Genomic DNA, 18,544 nt, shown 5'->3' on the forward strand with positions numbered 1-18,544 from the left:
TGCCATTTCTTTTTTCTTTTTTTAATACAAATAGCATATGTTTGATTCCTTAGCCAGAAAATGCTCACTAGCACTTTAATGGCTGTCAGAGTTCTTACAAATTGAAAAAGGTAAAATGATGAATCCATCTGTGGCACAGGGATAAACATTTAAGGCCTTACATTTCTCCTGACACCGCGTTTTATGCTCTAACTCTGCTCTTGAAGTAGAGAGGAATGATCGATTTGCATCTGAAACAACAGCAACAGAAATGTGTGGTTCTTGCATTGTAAATATCAGAACAGGACCCGATCAGTCAATAGCAGTCTGAGTTAGAGTTCCAGAGCATCCTTCATGGAGAACCCTCTGGGGAAGAAGGCAAAGTTTAAGAAAAGAATGAGAGGTAAATGTGCACGGAAAAAACAAGATTCAAGTTAAGGCAGTGCTCAGTGATATAAATAATAGGAAATGTTCCTGGGGGGAAATAAACATGAATAGTTTAATGAAAATAATTCATCAAGGGGAAAAAAACCAACAAATCAACAGTTTAAAAGGATAAGCAATGCCCCAGTAACTCATTCACTCAGATAAGTCCATTTTGCTTCCCAGTGATTTAATTCCAGGAAAGTATGAACATTAGTCTTATTTATATAAAAATGTAAAGAGGGACCAAATGGAATGACCACACTGGTCACTGCCCTATTGCCCTATCAGTATTGGGAAACAGCAGATCAAAAGTTTGAAAAGGTTGGGGTGTGAGGAGGGGTTTCCCATGGTGGTGAGCAGTAACCTTTTTCATTTCCCAACTTTTAAAAAGCTCCTCTTAAAATTAAAACAACCCCCTCACCAACAGTGGGAAACACTGAGGAAAAACTATTTTCACTTTCTGTGTGTGTGTGTGTGTGTGTGTGTGAGGGGGGGGCATATCAAACTAATTTAAAGTGGAGGGGGGGTCATCTCTTTAAACCCACTTTAAAACCACTGCCAGTTTCATCACAAATTGTAAGCAAACCATTCTTTGGATCTGAACCAGGCCTTTGCTTTGGAAATCTGAAACTTTGCATGTATTTTCACAGACTATCATGGTGAAATCAACAAATGGATAAACAGTCTCTTAACTATTGTCAGAACTGAATAAATTTTTTGGCATTGTAACTCCTTTTGAATGGATGAAACCTGCCTAATTTCAGAGAAATCGGTTCAGAGGTTTTTGTGCTTTAAATTTTGATTTTTTTAATTGGGTGCCTTTAACAGCTGCCGCTGCTGCTTTCTGACAATACTGCAGTTGATTTTCCCCCCTCTCTTCTCTTTTTATTTGTGCACTGAGTGCTTTTAAAGTTTGGAGGTTTTAAAAAGATTCCTTTCCATCCTTGGTTAATGGGCAATTTGCACCGTAACGACTTCCCTGCAAAATTCCAGAATGGTAAGTGCACTATAAGTTAGGGAGATGTGATAAATGAAACAGAGTGGTGAAAATAGACTACAGCACATTTGCTGCTTCTACCAATCTATATCCTTCCAAAAGTACTGGTAATCTTTTCCTAATCAGAACCTAGGCTGTCACTATCAGTCACAAAGCTAAACTACATTTCCTTCTCTGCCTTTCATCTTTCTCCACTTGGTGTTTTTTTCTTTCATGGAAACTTTGAGTGGGAGGTTCAAAACTGTATTAAATTCAGGTGTCCACAACATTGAAATTAACTTTCCAAAGCAGATCTGAAACTTTCAGGAACAGTCTGCTGCAATTTGGACTGCTTTTAGGAAGATCTGCTGCTCTTCAAATTAGGTACAAATGACTCTGGAGTAGGCTAGATTGGTTCAGTATTCTGGCTTCATCTTTCTGAGCCATACTCACATTCATAGTTCTATATTTTTTTTCATTTGTCCTCTTTCCTCCTCTTTCTCTTCCCCTGTGTTGAACTGTAGACTGTCAGGACAGGGGTCTTACTCATGTACTTTGGAATGTACCAGGCACCCGGATAACAAAAGGGTGTCTCATTACAAAATAATGGTAATAATCCCAAATATCTTTAGGTAGAAATATGGCACAATAGGCTTTTCTAGATAACTCAGAAATGCTAGTTTGGAGATAACCATAATACACACAGCACTAGTCTGTGCCCATAGTATAGAGTAGGAAGGTAACTATTATTTCCTAACCAAGACTGGTTAGAAGTTAAAGTTCATGTTGAACTTTCTCTGACTTGCTGAAGAAATGCACTTTACCTTGTGTTTATGAGTAGATTATCTGAAAGTTTCTTCTTCCAAAGCATTGAAACAGTTCAACTGTGCATTGAAATAGAACTGAAATAGACTACTTAGCACCCCAGAGAATGTTAGCATTGAAACCAAGTGACACAAAATTTGGAGCCCATTTGCACTGCTGACAACTTTAAGTCTGCTTCAACAGTTAAGGAGCACCAAGAGTTTTGATGCCTTAAAAAGAAAGTCCTTCTCATCTAATCAACTTATGTACACTCCAACTATCTGTTGATTTTAAAGGAAATGATGCTCTTGCAAAATAAAATCCTAGGCTGCAATCATCATCCCATTTATTGTAGCTGAATCCATAAAAGTATGACTGCTGCAAAATTGAGTGGATTGCCGATTATAATCAAATTTTTGCAAAGAAGCAAATGGGATCAAAATGTGGGGTGGGGAAAAATGGGTTTGCAAGATGTTTCAGCCAGTTCCTGACAGACAAAACTAGAAGAAGGGTCCTCTGGCTGTATTCCTTTGCTGGTGTGCTAAACCTTTTCTGATATGTAAGACGGTCACATGGAAGGGAGGTTTTCTTCAGTGTTGTTGGCCAAGGTGCAGATTCCACAGGAGAGAGCTGATAGTGTTATCAGCTCTCCTAAACTGGCAAGATGAGCAGCATCGAGTAGGACAAGTGGAGGCTAATCCATGGCCCAGATACCACTGCAAAAAATGCAGAGGAAGAATGCTCTGAGAAAGTCAGGTCTGCAAGTCAGGGCAAAAAGAGACTATTCAGGGCCCTGAAAGATCACTTGTTTGGCATTCAAGCATTCAGAGAATTAAAATCAAGAGGAGAGGAGAGGCAGCCTATCTACAGAGTCTCTTCATGGTACTGAAACACTGGGAAAGTAGGATTCTCAATCACAAGGAGAATCCCCAAGGTTCAGAGGACACTGTCCTCCTAAGACAGTTGTCTCCTAAACAAACATGATAAGGACGAGGGCTGGTACCTAATGGCTTCCTCCCCTTATATGTTGCCTTTTTGAATATTCAGATCAGGCTACAATCTTTTTATGTATTATTTATTTATTAAAACATTTCTATGCCGCCCCTTGCCGAAGCCTCTTGTACACCCTGGAGGAGTAGAGAACCGGAAAGGAACAGTCCTTGAACCTGAAGCCAACACTGCACTATCTCCAACTTGATGCACTGTCTCCAGTGGCAGGGACCTGATGCTGTTATTCATAAGATAGTACTTCTGGGAAGATGAAGGAGATTCTGAATTCTAGGGAACCAGCCTTGTTTTGGTGACTTGAGTTCTGTGCCTCCATCTCTGATGCAGACTCACCTCATCCGAGTCTGGGCCATCAGCTGTTTCTACGTGCCTTGTACTCACCTCATCTCTATCTCCACCACTTGTACCCACATTTAAAAGCAAGACATGGTTCCAGTGTAACTTCCATCATCATGCAAAGAGTGATAAGGAAGATTGAAACACACATACAAAGCAACCGTGTGAGTGCTAAATTAGTCACTTATAACCACCCATATCATGCCAGTTTTCCAAGTAACAATAGAAAATAGCACATACTGAGGAATAAATATAAAGCTAACAGAGAATGATGAGTCTAGTTCCATGGTCAAGGACATGCTTGCAGGAGGAAGGTTCAGTCCATGGCAGCTGTAGTCTGAAAGAGTAAGCGAGCATATGATGAGAATCACCTCTGCCTGAGAGCTGCCATATGTCAATGAGACTGGGCTAAACATAAAAGGAAGCACAAATGGCCCAAACAAACAACTAACACCAAACAAACAAAAATGAAATAGTGTGACCTGGTATTAAGACAACTTTGTATGTAGTGGCGATGGGACTAGATCGGGCCTTGAAGAAAGTGTGACTTGGAGAGCTGGTCCTTCTCATAGGAAGCTGCTTCATACAGATCCAGAGAACATTGGTCTCTCTAGATGGCAGTGGTTTTCCAGGGTTTCAGGCAGGATTTTTTTCAGTCTCACCTGGAAATGCTAAAGATTGAACGTGACATCTTCAGTCTGCTGAGCATCTGCTCTCTCAGTGAGCGATAGCTGCTCTTAGCATCATGTCATATCCTTCAATTAATTTGAGCAATATGATACTACTGCAGCTTAACTGAGGGGGAACTCAGGCCATGTTTACTTCTCCATATAGTTTTCAATGAGTACAGTTAGCTGAACCCTAAATATGGCTTTGTTTCTCAGTTCCTATTCTTGAAAGTAAGGGAACTGAAGTTTTTCAAACTTAGCCTGAGGCACAGTAAGTTTATCTAATTATGGGAGAGCTTAAAAAAAACCAACACAGAACACATTGACTATTGAGGATTTGAACAGATTTTGTCTTCTCCATGTTCCTTATTTTCCTTAAGGTTCTAAGTGCCATTATTTAAGAACTTGCTACAATTTTTTCAAGCTTGGCAAAATATGATAATCTCCATACTAAAGCATGAAAGACACAAAAGTGCACAAAATAAGCAATAATTTACAAATTATTTACAATATAATATAATTTAATTTAGGATATGGCAAAACAAATCTTCAACAATCACTTGAGAACAACTGCAAAAGAAAAGTGTTGTACCAGCCCCTTTACTTTAAAAAAATGGTCAAATATTCAATATCCAAGTAATTTACTACTTTCTGTAGGGGGCTTGGATAGATTGAGACTAGTGTGGCAAATATATTTGGGACTGGAGGAAGAATTAATTATGTTAACTTCTTGGCAGCAAAAAAGCCCATAAAGTCTGTATTACCCCCAGATCGGGGGGGGGGGTGATTCTTATTCACTGCTGGCAGCTTTACAGCATCCAGTAGCAGGATAAATGTAATCCTTTATCTTTTAGTATTTTATGTGTTTGTTGGGTACTTTGTGTGTGACTCAGAAGCAGATTGTCCCACGGTTGTGCTGTCAGCTGCAAGTGGCTGTCTTCTTCTGTATTCAGACGTGAATACATGCTCATTTGTGGGCATAGCAACTGAATGCCGTGTTCATTCTGCATACAGTTAATTCTGATCCTATTGAAGGATGTCAGTGACATATGTCAGAATCAGGCTTGTTGAGATTGACCTTGCAATTTAGGCATACTCTAATCCTCAGAACTTTCTTCTAGCTGGGGTAGAGTAGTAGCTGGTGGGGAGGATTAATGTGAGAGTAGAAAGGTAGCAAATAGACAAATTCCATTAGTGTGGCTATTACATCCATCCTTTGAATCTCCCAATAGAGCCTTTTCCTATGCTTACCCTAAAGTTCCATAAGCAAAATCAGAAAGTGGACCAGGAAAACCCAATCCTTACTGCTCCTCAGCAAAGAATAACTTTCTTCCCCTTTCCTCTCTTGTCACCCCTTTTTCTTTCTGTTTACTCATGTGCTCAGTGTGTGGGCTCTCTTCACACACTGAACAAATGGAGAAAGGGGATTTTAAATATGTTTGCCTCAGCCACGTCCATAAATGAAGCTGATTATAAAACCAAGATAAAATCTTTACAAACTCTCAAAATTGTCCATGAACGCAGATCACTTATTGCTTCATTAGAAAGAGGTTATGGCACAAATTTTCTCAGTGCAAATATATGATTTCACACCCATCTTTTGAATCTGCCTATGCATTGTTGATCTATTGTTTACATGTCCCAAAGGAGTAATGGGGACAAGAAAAATGCACCTGAGACAAGAAGTGTTTTCTCTCTTCATCTCACCCCCTTACACAGTGTCTGAGTTCATCCAAGTGGAATTTTGTGAAGCATAAACATGTTCTATTCCACTGAGGCTTCTTAGTTTTATGACAGCACCCTGGTCCCAGGCTCAGCCCAGTCTGACCTTCTTGGGTATGCCAGGCTCCCTTCTCCTTTCCCCAACTGTGTGGTCTAATGATTTCCAGGCTTTTGCAGTTTTTCATGTTCTGACAGATTAAAATGCTCTTCCTAAGGCTTGGTCAGTGGCTGTAAGAACTTCACCCCAAATTGAGCTAGTATTTTTGGGCCCACCCCCTTTTTCTCTGCCCATCACTGACATCTGGAAATTTAATTCTTCCCCTGCACTGTAGGAGGCACTCTACCCTTTAAACTTCTTAAAGAGGAAATAATCAAAATGGCTGAAGCTAAAATTGAAATTCAGAACTTTTTTTTTCAGGGTATACCTGGCATATAGTCAAGATTTCTCTTCTTTCTGTGCTTTAGTAATGCTGCTGCAGTGAAAAAAAATGTTTATTTTTAGTAAAAAAAAATAGTAAAAATGTCTAAAGCAATGAATAAAAATAGTTTCCAATCAGAAGAAGATTGCTAAAATTTCTGTTATACCATCTGAGAACACCTTCTGGATTTCTCCAGCCCACTCCTGCATATGCAGAGAATAGCTTAAATCCAATGCCACAGGACAGAGCTGTGCTCACGCAGTGGGACTTCTTGCTCTCCTCCCCAGTGCAGCCTCCTGTGCTATCCCAACATCTATTCTGGAGCATCTTCCAACCCTGCAGAGCAGATTTGTACAGAGTACACAATGTCTGTAGTGGGAAAATGGAAAACTCTTTTGGCGTTGACTACAGTTGGTACTCTAGTACTTCTTGAGTTTTGTAGCCTGAAAATGGTACTGAGAAGATGGGAAGGCACTTTCTGACCAAACCTAGTTCTGAGCAGCATATCTGAACTGCTATGTAGATTAGAAATATCTCCATGCTACCTGTGTGTTTCCCCTTGCAGCTGAAATATCTTCATAAGGTAGGGATGACTTAAAAAAATGGCACACTAGGACATCAGTGCTTCAGCTCCTATACAGTTCCCTAGTAACTGTAGCTTGTTTTAACTTTTTTAAAAATTCAAATGATTAATTGTCTCATCTAGTTTGTCCCTAATAGGAAACCCACCTAAATATGAGAAAATAGAACTGTGGAATAATGTGAGCATACCTCATAGTCAAATATTAGTTTGTGATTAGTGCATTAGAAAAACCTGTGTTCAGAACAGAAATGTTGAATCTAATAAACATTTTTGGATTTGGCTACTAAAACTGTTGTTATGCTGTCTCTATGGATTATTGCCCTCTGAAATATCTTGCCCTTGATAGTTTTGGTCAGTACCTATAAAGACAACAGAAATGTATACTTTATTATCTTATTTTACTTAAGTCTACTTTACTAGCCCAATACTGAATTCACTGTTACTTCAATTTGGGTACTTTAAGTTGTCCTGTTCTTATGCCTTGCATATGCATACAGTTGTTTTTTTTACATAAATAGGTGAACTGTTCCAATCTTGGTGTACATTTGCCATTTTATTGTTAATTTATGCCTCTTTCCTTTAGTACTTTGAACTTTTTCCAAAGGTGGCATACCAGAAATATCTGAACAGTCCCTTTGCATTCAGAGTTTACATAGTTTACAACCCAATGCTTCAGAAAAAAGTAGAATTTGTAAAAACAACCTACACTGCAGTTCATCACCTAAAATCTGATCATGTAGTAAGTCTAAGACAAATCTGCAGGCATTTGTCAGTAATACAGGTCCCTATAGGAGACTTCATCCTAGAGCTGGAAATATTTACTAATCCAATATAAGATCAAGATACAGCCACCAGAGCATTACATAAATATATCCTGAAATTCAACATAGCATATGTGTATATGAGGCATATCAAGCAAATATGAAAGCATGGTAAGATTATAGGACTTCCAGTATTAGCCAGCTGCTATCTCATCATAAAGTACAATCAGGTTACCAACTTCAGAAAGCACTATTCTGTTTTGAGACAGTGCTGTCATTTAATTTGTAATGAATTGTGAGGTTTGTTCAGAAGAGCCTTTGATCACAAACAGTTCATTATAATAGGCCTGAAACGCCTGGTAATCATAGCTGTTACTAGTATAATTAAATATAAAACAAATGTCAACGTTTGGAAATAGAAATGAGTGTAGTACCCAGGTTTCTGCTGCTTCAGGCCCTTTTCATGCAACATTTTTCTTAACAGGTTTACGCCAGTGTAATGTCTACCAGTGTATATAGCAGGGGTGGCCAGACTTGCTCAAGGGAAGAGCTACATATGGTAAATGCCAGATGTTTGGTAGCCGCAAATAGTAGGTGCCCAGGGACAGCGGCAGCGGGCGGTGAGTGACAAGCAGGCGGTGGGGGCACATCGCAAGTGGTGGGTACCTGCAGGTGCCCACAGCAGTAAGCAACAAGCCACAAAATAATCTCAAAGCGTGGTATGTGGCTCCCAATCCTTGTTTGGCCATCCCTGGTATATAGCAATGTAGTAGTGATGCGTGCACAATAATTCACAAACCTGTTTTGGAGGATTTATGCTGTACATTGATTGGAAAGTCTTAATTTTACTTCTAGGTACAGGTCATGCGCATGGTCTTTTAACTAGTTTATCTTGTAGAGGTAAATTGGATGTCAAGTGGCACTAAGTTACCATTTTGTAAGGACATTTTGCAATTTCTATCCAAAAGTTTTCTAATACTTACATATAAACTGTATGCTATATAAGTCATCATTAGACCGAAGTCTTGTCTTAAGTCTGTTCACTCAGCAGTAATGAGTTCAATGGAACATGCTCCCATTGATTACTCCTAAGTATTCTGTTAGAATTACAATTAGTTTCTATTTGAAAGAAAAGCAATATATAACACTGGTAATGTTGTTTTTCAAGTCAATCTACTCATAATTATAACAACATAATAATATTTTCTTTTACTATCTAAAGTTTTCTATATTTTATTGGTTGCAGAATTGCCAAATCAGTGTTGAAACATTTTGGTGTCCCTATGCATGGTCACCTGGTTATATCCCCATATAGTTTAGAAAATGACATTGGCTCAGACTATGAAGTTTATATTAATGCTGCAGAGCTTAAATCCAATGCATTTTAGTGGGTCTACTCTACATTTGACTAAGTCAGCAGTGAACCCATTTTTTTAACTATATCTAGAAAGCCTTATTTCCCCATAGAGGACATATCTGTCAATCTTGGTTTAACTGAGGTTATTGTGAACTTCTGAGGTCAAGCTTATTCTATCCTGGTTTTGCATAACTCACATTCAAGGAAATTCATACACATGTTCGTAATGTGCACATTAATATAAGGATTCTGTGCACAGTTTTCACAAAATACACTTTTATATGGATACAACTATTGACACTAAAGAGTGTACCCATTTTGAAAATGTACACATTTCTTTGCATATTTTTCAAGTGTGCTAATGTTCTCAAGCACACTTACCTTATTTGTAAAATGTATTGCAATCATGGAAGTGTACGAGATTTAGCTGTACATTGTGTGTATTCTACAGCTGTGTCTACATTCAGGTTTGAGAGGTGTGAGTAGGGTAAGTTTGTTTAAAAAAGTGAAAGAAGAAATTCGTCACAGACCATTGCTAGTGGGCATCTATTCATACAAACAGGTAGCTATGCCCAGAATCACCCACGTGACTCAGAATCATGGAGCAGCTGCCATAGCAACACCATGGATTAATACATATTTGAACAGGGTCCAGTTGAAAACACCTCAGTAGCCATCTATTTCATTGTTGCACCATTATAATTTCCACTGTAACAATTGTTGCTCTTGCAGTGTGTAATAGAAAGAAATCTATTCATGTATTAGAAATATTTTCACAATGTGATACAATGGAATAGTTTTCCTGAAGTTGGCTATATATGACACTTGGGCCATGTTGTGAATGATTCCACTACTAATATATGCTTCTTTACCTACTAATGCAAACTGATTTCACACAGATAGAATATATTTTTTCACAATTTCTTTGAAAGCATTTAAATATTCATTATATAGGTCTGTAACTTTCAACTAAATCCTACTTAAATTACTTCTATGCATGTTTATTCAGTTATAAATTCTACTGAATTAGAGTAATTCCTAATAAGTATCCTTGGGATTCCAATTTGAGATTTTGTTTACAGGACTTTTTTTGTCTTTACTCTTATTAATTTTTGTATTAATTAATTAATTTGGTATTTTGCAGTATTTTTTTACTTATGCAGGTCAAATTAATCCACCAGTTTTTTTCCTTGATGGAATTTGTAATGATGTACTTAATTCGGTTAACTGTGATTGGTAGCTAGTTCCTTGTTACTGAGTAGTTATGGTATATTTTACTATTATGAATTGGACTAGTGCTTCAGAAAAACACAGTCTGCTGCAATATTATGAAAGTAAAGTATTAACACATAACTTAAAATTATGTGAACAGCTATGATCAGTGGAGCCAACACACACAAAAATCATATCCAAAAAACAGTACTCTTGTAGGTTCTTCTCTTGAAAATAAAAGGCAGAAATGCTACATCATACCAGGCAGCTGGCCCTCCATTTAACACAGAAAAAACATTGCACAATCCTATCCAATTATGGATCAGCTAATCAGTTTCTTTGTATTTTTGCAATGATGTAAAGATTAATCATTCCTGTTATGGACCCATACTTAGGTTAAATCCTTAGTTTAAGTATGGCTCTCTTGAATGACTTTCAAACAGAAAATCAAATCTGTAGTGCATGTACGTCAACATGAACACATTTGATGCCTGCTGTGAAGAAAAAGGAAAGAGCAAGGTAGAGTACAAAAAGACCTTTTCAAGTTAGGTAGCCAAGATGCAGACTTTTTCTCAGATGGACTCAAACGTGTTCAAATAATTTAGAAATCGTACCAAAATAACTTTGCATTATTTTTCTGCTTTTCATCAAATAGGTGATGCTATGCAAGTTCTCAGTACAAATGTTTTAATGCTGCTGTTTTGTTGCTAATTCCTAATCACAACTATTGCAGCTTCTTTATTTCCATCTCATTATTTATATTTCTCCTTTTCATGCTGCAGGCTTTCTGGATTTCAACTGCCATCATCTATAGTGAGCACAGGTTCTATTCTCACTCTCTGTTTCACAACTGACTTTGCTGTGAGTGCCCAAGGATTCAAGGCTATATATGAAGGTATGACTTCGTATCTGTTTTTTAATTATTTGGAGAATTTCTGCAGAAAAGGTATTTGAATATGAGTATGTGAAAGTTTATACAGTTGGTTAGGGAATCTATAACTGCTGTGAAATGATTAAATAAAAAATGAACTTGTTTTTGTGAGAGTTGTCTGTTTTAACAATGTTTATAGTGCAGTGGTTTGGTATGAGATGTTGAAATTCTGTTTGTGTGGCCGAAGCCTGTATTTTTCAAAACCTTTGTGTGTTGATTTTTGGATTTCCCTCGATACAGGTTTGTATATTATATTTGTATAGAACACTTGAAAAACAATAGCTTTTTTGTAGATATTGCTTGAGCTGCAGTTTGGATATACACTCTAATTTTGGACTCTTTTTAGGTTTAGGCAGAGGTGGTGAATACCTACCACCTTTAACCAACACATTTTCTATCTTATCTTATTATTTCCCTTTTGAAATTCTAATTCTTGATGGACATCTGCCCAACTGAAATCAATGTTGTGCTGAGGAGTTGAAAGGAATAAAGGGTAGAAAAATACCATCCGCATTTAGTTGTGCATTGAGATGATCATCCAAATGCACATGCAGATTGCTCTGCACCTCATTCTTTCAATGGAATATACATCTGGAAGTGCATCTCAGTCAAGGTAATGCAAATTGCCTTGCTGTGCCTGGAAAAAAGGGGGATAAAAAGGAGATAATTTACACCTAAATTCCATTAATGGATTAAAATAGAAGGACAAAGAGACAAATCAGGGCAATAACCTCAGCATAATCTTATGCATGTTTCTGGTTGTTGTTGTTAGTCGTGAAGTTGTGTCCAACCATCGCGACCCCACGGACAACATTTCTTCAGGCCTTCCTGTCCTCCACCATCCCCCGGAGTCCACCCAAGCTCACACCAACTGCTTCAGTGACTCCAGCCACCTCATCCTCTGCCGTCCCCTTCTCCTTTTGCCATCAATAGTTCCTAGCATTAGGCTCTTCTCCAGGGAGCCCTTCCTTCTCATTAGGTGGCCAAAGTATTTGAGTTTCATCTTCAGGCTCTGGCCTTCTAAAGAGCAGTCAGGGTTGATCTCCTCTAGGATATGCATGTTTATGTAGAAGTAATCATAATTTCATTCAGTGGGCTTCCTCTCAGGTAAGTGTGCATAGGAATGCAGGATTAAGGTGATTCACAGTAGTAAATCCCAAAATCTATCCCATGGCTACAGATAATGAGCATGGAAAAACTGCTTTCCACATAGAAAACTAGCATGTCAGGGAAAAGTCTAGCCTAGACCCTTTCTGCCTAGCATCAATGTGCAGAGAGGTTTTTATGTGGGGAAACATTCCATCATAAGATGCCCTCTGCCTGCTGTCTAAGTAGTTCAGTACAGAAGCAGTATCTCCATAATTTATGCAGGTTATAAGTGTGAATCATCTGGGTTCATTAAAGTGTTGCAGTTCTCCTGCCACGAACACAAAGCCAGTTTGCCTATTAATTACAGAAGGGTAGCAATTCCCAACTACTTTATTGTTATTTTGTATCTATCAACATATGTAATTGAAACTTAGACCTAAGCTGAATTTCTGTAAGTTTGATTTTCATGACAAACTGTGCATGAGAAAGATCTTATTGTTCAACAGCTGAGCCACCTGAATGAAAATCCAAGTAATTTCTCGGTTTTCCATCCAAGATCTGGACAACAGTGTGGTGCCAAAGGCCTCAGGATCTGAGCTGAAGGTTCTAGGAAGTTGTGAAGTCTCTGAACTATAGGCAAGACATGGGTCAAAGGATTTTAGCTTGGACTACACTGCTTTATAATTCCCAGGGCTAGCACTACCAGTAGAGTTAGGCAGCTGCCTTGGACTGTGGATACTGGGGGTGGAAACCAGCAGCAAAGTGTGTGTGCCACATGCCCTGCTCTGCACCCCCTGATTGCTTTCCTCAGGTAGGGTAGAAGATGCTGTCCTACCAGCAGGGTTGCAGTAAGATTCAGATGCAAATCTAATTGGCTTCTGTATGTTCACTGAGAGAAGGGACCTACTCATTTTTGAATTGTTCTGAGTCCACTTGGAAAAGATTTGACCACATGAAAATAAAACCTAAGCAACCTCCCTTTATATGATAGATTGTATACAGGGCAAATGGGGGGGTATGTTGAAGTTACTAGTTACAATAGCTAGGGCTTCTGTTCTGTTTAGTTGCAAAGTCATGCCTGACCCCTCACAACCCCATGAACACCTTCCTCCAGGTTCTCCTGTCCTCCACCATCCCCCGGAGTACACCAAGCCCACACTGACTGCTCCAGTGGCCTGATCTAGCCACCTCATCCCCTGCCGTCCCCTTCTCCATTTGCCATGAGTCATTCCCAGCATCAGGGTCTCAGGCTCTTCTCCAGTGAGAGCTAGGAGTAGGTTGCACATTTCCTTCTTGCGTCCAAAACATGAATGAAAAATGGATGAGGTTTCAATGGCACACTTGAAGACGCAACAAAAGAAATATGCTTTTATGGCAATAACAAAAAGAAAAATAAGACTAAAACATCTGTTGGTAAATCTAACTGTAGTCACGGCATTGAACTACATACTGCAGCAATTCGGGTTTCAAGGCAGTATCTTTCATATAGTGTCTAGAATATTACTATTTACTATATAGTTAAGTGAGGCACTGCTCCGTATATCATTTAACTCAATTTTAGTCAACTTTGCACACAGTGACTGACACAGAAATCTCTTTGAATTCTTTACAACTTAAGTATCAGTAACTGTGTATAAGATTGTGAGTTGCACCCAGGCTGTGTTTTGTGGATAAAAGGGATCCACTCAGGAAAGTGTCTCGCTCGATCTCTTCTCCCCTGACAGGTTCACCTCATTAAGCAAGACCCTCACACTGTCTGCTAGGGATGGGCTGACACTGCGAAGTCTGGCTGATTTGCACTAGATGGACTGCCTATCCACTCCCAGTTCTTTGCTCAGAAGCAGACCAAATTCTCTCCCACCCTTCACAGAACTCTGTCTTTTTGGGGTGGGAGAGGGGTCATAGCTTACACATGGTGTTAAAATGGGACAATTAGGGCAACTTTTGTAACAATGAGATGACTTTATGCATATTGTGTAAGCCATAGTATTTTACATATACTGTGTAAATCAGCATGTGGATTTGGTTTGCATAAAACCTGCCAGTCTGAACAAAGCATCCTAGATCCACATACTTTTTGGGTGCCACTTTGCAGAACAGATACATTTCCTTGCTCCTATACATTTACTTGCTTTATCCCTGCTTTAACCCTGTTTCCAAAAGCAAGCAGCAAGACAGGCACATCACCTGGCCAATAGGAAGAAAGCTGGTGATGATTCATATGTTACTAGGGAGCTGAGAGAAGTAGGGAACAGATGGCTGAGCTGCTGCTTCCGTGGCTGCATTTCCACAAGGCTCTATGGTGTTTCCATGCTAACAAAGGTAAAATGGAGACCCTAAGAAGCTACTGTGTAGCAAGGAAATCTTAGAACAGACTGCCGATTCTCTCCATGGGTCCAGGAAACTACAGTTAACATGCAGAAATGTTACAACTGGGTCTAGATGATGCAACAGACCAACAAAGCTAAGAAATCATGACTTCCTGTGACATATGAACCTGGCCACTGTTAATGCCTTCTTGTGGTGGCATTTACTTCAAGCCAAATTCCCTAAACCAGCACTCAGCCAAATACGTTCACAACTATGTCCAACACTTGGATACAGTCTTCTGAGTCCCAAAGCTTCTGCCTGAGCCATTTATGTGGTGTTTTAATCCCTGCTTGTGTGTGTGGGTCATCTGTCTAGATCTTAGGCCGTCATGCTTTCTTCATCTTCACCAGCCATGTAAGCTTATCCCACAGATTCAGGTCTTTGTCTTTTCTCCTCAGCTTTTTTAGACTTTCTATAGTACTCCCCACAAACCAGCAGACCTCCTCCCTTTCTCTATCAAGACTACCCCCATCTTTCATTTCTTAGCTTCTCTTTTGCATCTCACTAAATTCCCCAGCTAATTAGAGTTTACCTGTTCTAGATGCCATCTAACAATATTGAAAGCAAGTGCTCCTTTTCCACATCTACATATCACCAAGTAGTCACTGCTAAAGAGGCCTGCAGCACTTGGCCTCAGGCCCACTCAGATACATTATAGCCTTTTGAAGTTCACACATAATATTGATATAACATCCCAACACATAAATGGATATCTTCACATACAGTGTTGCTTGATTAGAGGAAGGTTGGGCATAGACAGTCTCATTTGAACTGTGGGTGGAGGACACTCGCTTGTCCATTTCAATCCATCCATATTTTTATTTGGTCCATAGACTTTCCCACAGTCAATATATAAGCAATTAATATAAGCCCTTATTTAAAGCATTATTAGTAAAACATTAGTAAAACATAAAACATTACTTAAACATCATTAAACAGTTGTTAAAATTATAGAGTAATATTTTCTATATTGAAAGAAGATGAAAGGTGACATTTTCCTGCTTGGGTCATATTGGTTAGCTATATCTCTGCGATCTTGCTTGTATCATTGTTGTTGTCGTCGTTGTCATCATCATCATTTCTGTACTGCACCGTAGCCGTAGCTCTCTGGGCATCAAGACGCCCATGTTGGCAAACACACAGGGCGGCAAAATATTGCTTTGTGGCAATTGGCACATAGCTTCTTTGTAAACTGTTATAAACTGCCTAGAGAGTCCTACAGGACTATTAGTGTGGTACACAAATTTAACAATAAAATAAATAAATAAATAATAGTGAAACTCAAACGTGATAGTATCTTTTCTGAGCAACAACTTATATATCCTGTCTCTGTGGGTGTGGGGAGATTGAGTAAGATTTCTTGCTTTTTTTTTACAATTAAGTGATAACAGATAATGTTGTAAATGATACAGTTGCATATTGTTCTTAGTTACTCAGGGCTGAAATTGCAGAGGCATTGCATGATGTCGCAGCTTCCAGCAGTCAAGTTAGAGAAAATCATTTTTGCTTATTATTTAACATTGTTAGCACTGAAATTGCATTAGGAATTTATCTAATGGATTTTGTATCTGGGGATAGCTAAAAGAACCATGTGACTGTCCACTTTTCAGTGACTGATTATGTTTGTAATTCATGACTCTGTGAAAAATGCTCATTATGCAGGGTACTCAGAATTATAGCCAGAAAGAGAAAAGTTAATTTCAAGTACATAGTTGTTCATCACTGTGAGATTAAATGCCATTTTATCTTAGGTTGTTCCATACTGCTTTATTCCGGAAAATGACAGTCTGTTAAGTCAAGGCAGGGGGTTCTTAATTCAATTCAGATTCTAAATTTATTTTGTCGTATCGAAAAAGAAACTATTCTTTCATGAACTAAAACATGAAAAAGCTGTGAGCACTAACGGCATATGCTAGTATATTTCCTTAGTACTTTCCAGTAAGTTTCCAGTTAGTACTTTCTGCAGAGTCAAGGTGCTTTTCTGTTGTTTTCACTCTTCTTTCCACAGTATTCAGGAGAAACTTTTCATATACAGGGGGTGCCAAAATGTATACACATTTTAAGACAGGAAAAAACTATATTAAAATTGTAATACTCAATTTATACCAATTACGGTGGTACCTCGGCTCACGAGTGCCTCAGTTCACGACCAAATTGGGTTGCGAACAGAATTTCATAAAAATTTGCTGCAGGTGGCAAACTCTGCATCGGATGACGATCACGAGCGCACCTGCCTTCCCTGCACAGGCGCGATCATGGTCATGCTGGGGAACAGAGATGGCCGCGCTTGTGTCATGTTCCCTGCCCAAGCGCACCTGCACCCGCCTCCCCCCACATGTCCGCACCTGCCTCCCCTCTGCATGCCCGCAATCGCGCCCATCTTCCCCCACTCCCCTGCACGATTGCTGGGGATGGGGGAAAATGGCTGCGATCTTTGCTGTTCTTTGTCACTTTGCTTTGTGAGTAAAAAATAGTTGCAGAACAGATTAACCTTATTTACATTGAACCTTATGGGGAAATTTGACTCAGCTCAGGACCAATTAGAGTCATGACCAGATTCCGGGAACAGATTAAGTTTGTGAGCCAAGGTACCACTGTTGACTGTTTATTGGGTTTTTATATTGTGCTGAGATGTCTCCGGATTTTTAAGGTTAATTGTGTGTATTCTTGTTTGTTTTGTAAGCCACCCCGAGGCTCTTTGCGAATGGGGTGGCATAGAAATGTTTTAAATAAATAAATAAATAAGAAACTTGTTGCTGTGCAAGGCCTCATGGATCTTCCCTTGCACACATTGCACACAGTACCATGCATCTCAAACTTATCTTGGATGAGTGCAATTGTTAGGCATGTTGGAGGTTCTGTTGCATACTTACACCTCCATTCATTTGGTTGCTAGCATTCATTTCATTAACACCATCTTCTGAGCAAATGTTATACTACACATCGCTACCTTAATTCAATACAAAAAGTAATACACAGATAACATCTCTTAAAATGTGTATACATTATACGTTTTCAGAGCTACCTAGTTCCATTTATGAAAGGACTTACTACATTATGTCTTGTATTTGTTTCCTTGGAGATTCTTTTCTGGATTCATTTTAGTAATAGCATCTGTAGGTGTGTGCCTAGTTTCATGCTAATACCATGAAACACCACTTTCCATACTCCCACCAAACTGTGTTAGAGTAGATGCATTGAAATGCAGGTAGAATAATAACTTACTGTGGTGTTTCCCAACCTGAGGCCCTCCATGCTTGGATAATCCTGGGAGTCTAGAGGGCACCATTTTGGGGAAGGCTGACCTATTGGATATAAGCATTTGTTTTTGTTTTATTTTCCAACACTTTGTAATGACTACAAACAAGGTCATGTAAGATCCTTTCTAGATGATTGCTCCTTATGCACACGTGTGCATGCTTGTGCACAAAAATATACAGGTATTACTATGTTTGTAATTCAGAAGTATTTCTTTGTGTAATCTAAATGTATTACTGCTTCTCTGTAGATAAATCACATCCCCCCCAGTAGTCAAAAAGCAAAATGTAGGGAAGGGATAGATCTGTCATACCAGTTAGAACCTCTGTTGTGTCAAAAATGTTGTGTTTCCTCCAGAGAGTTCCCAAATTGTGTTACCTATACTGCCCATTGTGTGCTTTTCAAACTTGTATAGCAACCAAGGCAATGGTAGGATATAGGTGCAGTTTTTAAAAATAATTTAAGAGTAATATCTGTATTGAGGCATCTTCACATGCTTTGCTATGGAATATTCTCTCTAGTTACCATTATTTAGACTATACTTTCCTCTTAGTAATATCCTGTGAGACAAGGGGCATCTACAACTTCTGAAGCACACTACTATGCATGTTTATACATAAGTAAATTCCAATGAGTTCGGTATGA

The 18,544-nt window shown here is 38.9% G+C and overlaps 1 protein-coding gene across 1 annotated transcript in view; it reads left to right on the forward strand.

Moving 5' to 3' along the window:
* CSMD1 (CUB and Sushi multiple domains 1) overlaps window positions 1–18,544 on the forward strand; it is a 909,441-nt gene that overhangs the window by 129,455 nt on the left and 761,442 nt on the right. The window contains exon 4 of the mRNA XM_044419148.1: window positions 11,034–11,146. Coding sequence (XP_044275083.1) covers window positions 11,034–11,146 — 113 coding nt within the window. The remainder of the gene's footprint in view (window positions 1–11,033; window positions 11,147–18,544) is intronic.

The sequence above is a fragment of the Varanus komodoensis genome, unplaced genomic scaffold, assembly GCF_004798865.1.
Source record: "Varanus komodoensis strain SLA01 unplaced genomic scaffold, ASM479886v1 scaffold10, whole genome shotgun sequence".
Taxonomy (NCBI): Eukaryota; Metazoa; Chordata; class Lepidosauria; order Squamata; family Varanidae; genus Varanus; species Varanus komodoensis.